The sequence below is a fragment of the Lycium barbarum genome, chromosome 11 (assembly GCF_019175385.1).
Source record: "Lycium barbarum isolate Lr01 chromosome 11, ASM1917538v2, whole genome shotgun sequence".
NCBI classification, from domain to species: Eukaryota; Viridiplantae; Streptophyta; class Magnoliopsida; order Solanales; family Solanaceae; genus Lycium; species Lycium barbarum.
In genome coordinates this window covers 2,658,607-2,666,971 of record NC_083347.1, presented here as the reverse complement: position 1 = coordinate 2,666,971, position 8,365 = coordinate 2,658,607, and the positions used below count along the sequence as shown (strand labels likewise).

Below are 8,365 nucleotides of genomic sequence, written 5' to 3'. Positions count from 1 at the left end.
ACCCATTATTAAAAGATTACATTACCTATATTGTCAAAGTATGGCCAAAATATAAGGACTACCAATATGTTTTACACCACTTTTTTTTTTTTTTGGTTTCCTGCACTATATTCTTTTGCTCATATAACTGGTAAGTGAACCAAACGATCCTTAAGTAGGCGTTTGAATAATATTCAGTTGAAATTTGAAGAAAAAAAAAAGTATTAGAAGTTAAAGTTGTAAAAATAAGTGAAAAGAACAGGCGCTGTGCTGCTGATTTTCATTAATTTTGACTTTAATGGAATCCCAATCTCAATTACTAGAATGCAAAAGCTTGAATCTGTAGCTAGTTATGCGAAATTCAAGTTCATGAACACGTAAAAAGATCATACTGATTAAATAAAATTAAATAAGACAACTAAAAGAAGATTAACAAAATATTGTAAAAAATCCAACTAAATTGAATTTAGTAAAATCTATAACAACTAGCTATAATAAGTGCACTAATTAATATAAAAATTCCTTTACACTGACGTTACTACATAGCATTGCAATTACCTATATGACCATCTCTATAATCCGATTCATAATACGGCGGTGGTGGCGGGGCAGCCATGGAATAAGGCGCGAGTGGCGGCAGTGGTGGTGGCGGGGGTAGGACGTGGGGTCCACCGTGGTAGGGTAAACTATACCTGGAATTATTGAAATTACGAAAAGGTCCTCCTTGACTAAATGGCCCATTATCAGGGGCCTTTGAAGGTTTTGGTGGAAGAAATAAATTGCTGGAACATTGACCATATTGGACCCATTCTAATTCTGCAGAATTTTTAGATTTAGCAAGATTTTTCAATAATAAAACTGGATCCACAATCCCCGATACTTCCACTTTCCCATCTTCTATCAGTCTGAATTGACGCACTCCTGATAAAATATAGTGGCGAAATCAGAAATTTCGTTAAGGGTGTTCAAGATCTAATATATATGTATAAAAAGGGATTTTTTGACTTATAGACACAATATATGTTTCTATATATACAGTATGATTTTCTGATAAAGGGTGTTCAACTGACTACCCTTCATTTTATGTAGCTACGCCACTGGTAAAATATGATGAGACCATAAAAAAAAGTCACCAATGGAATAAAAATAGCGTTCACTAGCTACTATGTGTCAAAATAATGAAGGATGCATAAGAGGAACGTAAGAAATAATTTAAAAAAAAAAAAAAAAAAAAAACAAGACGGATTGTTTATTAAATATGGATGTGTTTGGTAGGGCGAACGTTACTTTTTGAAAAATGTTTTCAAAGAAATGATTTATTTTCAAGAAAATATTAGCTTGAAAATAATCTTCGATGTTTGGTTGCAAAAGTGGAAATACTTTTTTGATTTATCAAAGATAGATTAGCCAATCAAATAGTGTTTTGATGAAAATTTTGTGTATTAAAGATTGATAATAATGAGTTGGTGTTGGCTAAAGTAATGATATGAGATTAAGAGTTGAAATAATAGTGAAGGAAAATGATATCCACTTAAAAGGGAGGAAACGAACAACAACAACAAACCTAGTGTAATCTCACAAATGGAATATGGGGAAGGTAGAATATATTCTGACCTTACCCCTGTTTTAGTGGGAGGTTGTCTCCGGTAGACCCTTGGCTCAAACGAAGAGTACTCATAACATGATTAAAAGAAAAATAACCACAACAAAATAGCAAGATGACCAAAGCAAATAAAGCAATTGGTAATAGTAAAAATTGAAGAATAGATACTGCTAAATAAGAAGAAGAGAAGACTAAGCCCTCCACGTAAAAATACGACCAGTCGACAACACTTGAAGGGAGGAAACCATTTTTTTCAATTTTCCTGGAAAATACTCTCTAACAACCAAACATCTCATTTTCTAGACAAGCATTTTTAGAAAAATATTTTTCTGTCATGCCAAACACACCTACAAAGAATAAAATTTATTTTCACACTCCACCATAAAATTCAATCACTGCGTATTACATTGGGCATGTGGCAGAAACTAGAAACCATCTTATGATAAGCTCTCGCATCTACTCATGAATATATAGAAAAAAAGGAACTGGCTGAATAATCCACTTTTTTGCCAAGCAAATGATTTTTATTTAGTGAGAGCAAAAAAAGACAGGATATGTGTAGACTGTACACTCTCAATGTAAAGATAAGGTTTACGTACACTTTAGGCATCACTTGTGGGATTATACTGGGTATGTTGTTGTTGATATGCGTAATAAAAATTTAAGCTTAATACGTACACAGCCCCTTAAATTTATCAGGATATCCAATATAGTCATGTTCCAATCGAACACCTCTACTCCTAATAAAGTGTTTCAATTAGACACTTTCGGTTCAAATTTTGGGGAAAAATTTGCATGTGTTTTTATTCGTCTATTGGATAGTTAAGTTAACTAAATACAATATGTCATCTCCTTTAATTATATGCATTCGCCTCAATTAGCCGTAAAATCCCAAACATTTTCTACTTGAGGTCGATGCGTATAATTAAAGGAGATGACATATTATTTTATTTAGTTAACTTAACTATCCAATAGACGAATAAAAACACACGCAAATTTTTTTCCAAAATTTGAACCGAAAGTGTCTAATTGAAATACTTTATTAGCAGTAGAGGTGTTCGATTGGAATATGGCTATATTCGAGTGTTTAAATGGAATATCCTGACAAGTTTTAAGGAGTTGGCTATGTGTAAAACCTTACTAGTATGTTTGAAGCATATATGAACACAGATTATGAGTAACTCTACCTCTGGTGCTTCTCAATACTCTGTTGACTGCCTTTTGCCAACCACGAGAACGTACTTTAACTCTAATTACACAAACCTGCAAAAAGATATTACAAAGAGTCAAATAAAGTATCAATCATATGTCGAGGCGGAACATAGATGTGTGAAAGAATCACCAAAATTCCAATAAATATAAAAAATCTAAACTCATAATTAAAAATATCCAACGAGTTCGGTGATGAAAACATAAAGATTGAACTCGGCGTCAAATTTAAATACTACATCCGTCTCTAATCATAATTCATATGTCATAAATGTTAGAATAAAAGAGGAAGAAAAAAAGGAAATTAACCATGAAAGCAAGATTGGCTTCATTAGGACGGGGAATTGGAGCTAGTTCAAAGCAATCACTTATTATTCGAACAAGGCCTTTCAATAACTTCATGATTCCTGTTTTGATATTATGCAAATGAATATGAGTGTTAATTTGTAAGAGATTAGCATAGTATTAGTAATAAAATTTTGAGTAGATCTTATTTTTTTAAGAGAAGATTTAATGGACAAGGAAAGATTTGATTTCGTAACAATGCTAAAAAAGATCATGTTGATTCTCTCTACAAAATTAATTAATGTTTCCTTTTTATTATGCATCCCACAAAATCTTCTAAGACAAATTTCCATTAATACATACCCGAAAATCTGAAAGTAATCATCTCCTTATTTGGAAATGGAAATAGAAATGTAGAGATCTTCTCCTACTTTATAATTCTTAAATGAGTTATACTTTGAAGTAAAATGTATAAGGCTACATAAAATTAATAAATTTCGTATATTCTATAACAAAGATAAGTTTTATATGTCACCGCCATAGCTTATAGCCTAATGCCTAATGGTACTCATATTTTTATTTGCATTACGAATTTATACACCAGCCACATATGTCTAATTAACAATTGTTATAGAATAAGTAGAAAAATATAATTGAATATAGGGATAAAAAATAAATTTTGAATATTAATATCTATATGAAAAAAGAAAAAAAAACTAGCATATAGCATGTGACGTCAAATGTAAGATTGAAAGTTTAAACGCCTTTTGAATGTCAAAAAGTAATACTTTAAGGAGGATAAAGCTACTTTTGGAATGTATACAATATTTTCCTTTTTGTGATTGGTTCAAGTTATCAATATATAAAAACTTACTCACATAAAGTGTTACACCACCAAACCAATGAATGAAAAACATAAATACATCACTTAATTATGGTTAAGTTATATGTATTCTCACTCTAACTTTTAACTACTAAAGTTAACATACTTTGTTTTGGTATAAATATAAATATTTATCAAGCGCTACATTGAGTTCTTATGAACATTATACTGAATTTCTGGTCAGGAGCAAGAGTACCACAATGGCAAATTAATGGGGTACTCTCTCAACACCACAAGCCTAAATCACAACTCACCATGAAAATGGATTTAAACCTTCAAGGAGATAATTCTAGTCACTAGCAAATTATCTAGATTGCGTATTAATAAAAGAAACATTTGTCACGCCAGCTAGAAAGCCCCGAATTATAACTCTTAAAGCAGAATAAAAGTCGATTACAATTTACAAAACTTCAGAATCATGCCAAAATGGACATAAGGTTGAACCACATTATGTTGCATTTCTTCGCTATCTAATCGGACCCGCGGTTGTTGTGCTCGTGACGTTTTTTAAGGGACTGGCAGAAGAATGAAAAGGATTCCTTAAGCTCATTTGGTAGAGGTAGTGATAAAGGAGCAAGCACCCCATATTGCCTATTTTTGACATTCATGTGAGATGTAAGTGCTAATGCAGGTTGCTGCTTGTTAAGACCTTCGATGATGAACGAAAAAGCTCCAAAGGTGAGACAACTCTGTAATAGCGCCTGAGGTGCACCTGAGAAATATCATTAACAAAGAGAGATTTATCCTCACTTCACTTCACCATAAGGGATGACAAGCATTTATGGTGAAAGCCACATGGCGTCCCAATTTAATAGTAGATCAATTTAATAAGAGAAAACGATAGACAAGTTAAACGGGAATCAGGTTAGGAATTTGGTACTAGAATGTAGAAACATAGGAACCTTTCAATGAGCAGCACTTCATGAGCTTGTCGTGACTTGGGTATAATTAACGAGAAACAACAATTCAAAAAATAGTGAAAACGAAGAAAGATGCTTCTATAAAGCAAACAACGAGAATTTAGATTTATAAACGAAACTCATGTGCACTTCACGATAATATTGTTGAAATACATGAATATGACCCAATCTAATTTGCATTTGTTGAGCTTAACCAAGAGCCTGAGTAACTCAGGCAAGATTCGATGATGACATGCTGGGATAAATCTATATATTGAAAGACACAATTGCGCCCCGTTGCTGTACTTTTTCACCAACTTTCCTTCTAATTCTCTCACCCGAACCTATTTTTCCAACATATTTCATTATGGTGGTGAGCCTGGTGACACCCTTATATCTCCCACCTTATTTAACAACACTGTCCACATCTTTTATGCAAATGTTCATACTGCAACTGTGGGAGCATTTGAACACCGCTTCTTGCATTTACTCCTAATGAAGGAGGTGTAAAAACGTACCTTCTCAAATCCACAAGTTTGTACACCTCTGCTCTATGGGGTGGAAATCTAAACATCTTCCCTTTTTATATCTATTTCCAAGTTTACAATCCATCTGGTGTCAGACTGTCCACAGTACGCAAATCACCTGGGGGGAACTACAAGTTACCAGCCAATCAATACATATTTTCAACCACGCTTCTATAGCTATATATTTTACCACATTATAGAGTCAAAAGCATCATAGGTCCTACCTATTTTAACAAATGCAGTGAGATACTTGAACTTTCATTCGCAGATATAGAAGTTCTCCATTTATGCAGTAAGTGTTGGCATTTGTAGCTCTAGATGCCTAATTGTGCTTTTGTGTGACAAAGTTAAGCACAAGTTGACCAATCGACCTCAAAATCTTTTTGAAAAAATAGAAACAAACCACGATGACATCCCCACCCTTATCGTTCTCATCCCATCGCCATTGTCTCCCTAACCACCACACAACCTAAGGGAAAATACCCTCGCATTTGTCATATCAGTCTACTTTCTCCCAGCCGATTCAGCTGCTGCTGGTGAAAAGGACAATAGGTTTGGACTGATAGAATTTGGAAGATCTAATGACGGTAGAAGGTAGCTAGGAAAGACATTGTTGGCGATAATAATCACAGAATTTTAGTGCAAAATGGATGATCAAATGACTGTAATAGGTGGAAAGAGAAGACATTGCAGTAAGGATAATAGTCAGAGAGTTTTATGCGTTTTGCACTATTATAAAATGAAAACCATTAGACTTCATGGATCTAATCAGGTTCAGGAACAGAACAAACATGTTTAATCATGATAATGCTTGTTTCTATCTGCAACTGATAGGGACCTATAATCATTTGAATCCATGCCTAGAATACAATTAAGAAGACTTCGAGTAATAGAAAATTAAAAGAGCAGGGTATAGACCTGATAACTATGTTATAAAGTAGGAAATGTTTGAAATACCTGGAAAACTTAGGGCAAGACCAGTACAACATCCAGCTACTCCAGCGTTGATAACTGTAGAAAGAGGAGAAAGTCAAATGAAAATAGAAGGTGATTACAAATCTGGCTGTTCAAGGTGTGTGTCATACCATCATCTTTTCCCCGTAATCTCTTCAGGAAACAGACAACCAAACTATGAACTCCTGATAGAACTGCAAAAGTCTAGACCACAGAAAGGAGAATTTAACCAAAGTCACAATTATACAGATCAAAGCGAGAAGCAGTAATATCAATTATACTTTAGTTTACCAAAAATACCATCTAGCAAAGATTGCAATACCTTTGCCGAAGCTGCTGCTTCCCCAAAGGATCCTTTAAAACCTTTCTTCTTTATCAATCCTGACCCTGAAACAGAGCATCACATAGAGAAAAATTGAGTACATCACCAACTTACAAGGTCAAATCTTTGGCACTGAAAGATCCCATTTATGAAATCCCAAAAGTCATTTAATCTTACAGAAGTAGGGCATTGAAAAAAAAAATCTCTGAAACATGCATGGTAAAGCATCTTTATTTTCTTACACTTTGCGCCGAGTCAAACTAAGACAAACAAATTGAAACCGAGGGAGTAATACACAACTATAGACTATAGTCCATGTAAGCACTCAATAATCATACAAGAGTGAGAAGCATACTATTGCAATAGATCCAAAAAAAAAAAAAAAAAATTGCAAAGACCCAGATTAATAGCTTGTTTGGCCAAGCTTTTGGGAAGCCAAAAGTGTTTATTTTTTCTAATAAAAAAGTGCTTCTTTAGAAAATTGAGGTGTTTGGCCAAGCTTTTAGGGGAAAATAAGTGTTTTTAGTATTAGAAGCTATTTTTAAGCTAAAAAGGTACTTTTTTCCCCAAAAATACTTTTGGAACATTGGTCAAGCACAAAGTACTACATAAAATGGATTAGCTATAGCACTACACAGGTTGATACACACAGCGCCTACAATGAATATGTACAACTTGGACCAACATCAGCGCAAAAAAAACAAAAATTAAGTTTCAGATAACTCCGTAGATAACAGTCCCAAAAATGACAATCAGAAGTAACTCCAATTCAAATATTTCACAAAGTTCCAGCTGAACTAACAAACTAACCAAATTGTACAATTAAACAGTCAATAATAGACACATTAACGGACGTAAATGACAGTCCCAAAAATAGCATTCAAAAGTAACTCATTTCAAAATAATTCACAAAATTCCAGCTGAACTAACAACCTAACCAAATTATAGCAATTAAACAGTCGATAATAAACAAGGAAAACACATAAACAATTACCGTAGCCGAAAATAACATTCAGAAGTAACTCATTTCAAAATTTTCACAAAATTCAAGCTGAACTAACAAACTAACCGGATTGCAGCAATTAAACAGTCAATAATACACAAATTAACAGATAAAAACACATAAACATTTCCCGTAGCCAAAAATAAGTATAAGAAGCAACTCATTTCACAAAATTCCAACTGGACCAACAAACTAGCCAAATTGCAACAATTAATGAATCCATAACAGACAGATTAAGGGAGGAAACCGCATAAAGCAACAAAAAATAGGTTGAGAACACAGCTGAACTAACAAAACTAACCAAATTGCAGCAATTAAACAGTCAATAATACACAAATTAACGGCTAAAAATGCAAAAACAATTACCGTATCCGAAAATGGAGCCCATAAAAGCACCAGCAGCCGAGTCACCAGCGAACCTAAGGATACATACGACAGGACTAGACGGAATCGAAACGGTTAAAGCATCAGAAGTGAATTGAGGATTATTCGGGCCGGGTGTCGGGTTTGAAATCGGAGTTGTTTCGATGTCGTCGGAATCGGGTTCGGAGTTTGCTGGATTTGCCGGTGTCGCCATTTTCAATTTTCAAAACACTAAACCCTAAGTTTGGTGAACACTTTAAACTTTTAGATATTTTTGAGGATTTGACATGAGATATGATGAGTTGTGGATATGCCAAATTTGCTCTGTTAAACAGTGT

At 33.9% G+C, this 8,365-nt stretch overlaps 1 protein-coding gene and 1 long non-coding RNA gene across 2 annotated transcripts; both read right to left on the bottom strand.

The window, feature by feature from the left end:
• Positions 1–672: 672 nt before the first annotated feature.
• Positions 673–3,015, bottom strand: LOC132618973 (uncharacterized). The gene is made up of 2 exons (XR_009574409.1): positions 2,770–3,015; positions 673–900 (listed from the first exon to the last, which is right to left on the bottom strand). It is a non-coding gene; the product is annotated as an uncharacterized LOC132618973 (long non-coding RNA).
• A 1,183-nt stretch (positions 3,016–4,198) lies between these two features.
• Positions 4,199–8,330, bottom strand: LOC132617810 (chloroplastic import inner membrane translocase subunit TIM22-2-like). The gene is made up of 5 exons (XM_060332882.1): positions 8,031–8,330; positions 6,662–6,726; positions 6,471–6,543; positions 6,343–6,396; positions 4,199–4,671 (listed from the first exon to the last, which is right to left on the bottom strand). The coding sequence occupies exons 1-5, from the start codon at positions 8,239–8,241 to the stop codon at positions 4,430–4,432; spliced, it is 645 nt and encodes a 214-aa protein (XP_060188865.1). The 5' UTR covers positions 8,242–8,330; the 3' UTR covers positions 4,199–4,429.
• Positions 8,331–8,365: the final 35 nt, after the last annotated feature.

What these genes read in the sequence shown, in the direction of transcription:
- LOC132617810 (XM_060332882.1), bottom strand. Translation starts at nt 8,241, where the DNA reads ATGGCGACACCGGCAAATCCAGCAAACTCCGAACCCGATTCCGACGAC. An exon ending in GGGCTCCATTTTCGGATACG is followed by an intron (nt 6,727 to 8,030) that starts GTAATTGTTTTT and finishes GCTCTGTTTCAG; the next exon opens with GGTCAGGATTGATAAAGAAG. An exon ending in TCTTGCCCTAAGTTTTCCAG is followed by an intron (nt 4,672 to 6,342) that starts GTATTTCAAACA and finishes GATATTTCTCAG; the next exon opens with GTGCACCTCAGGCGCTATTA.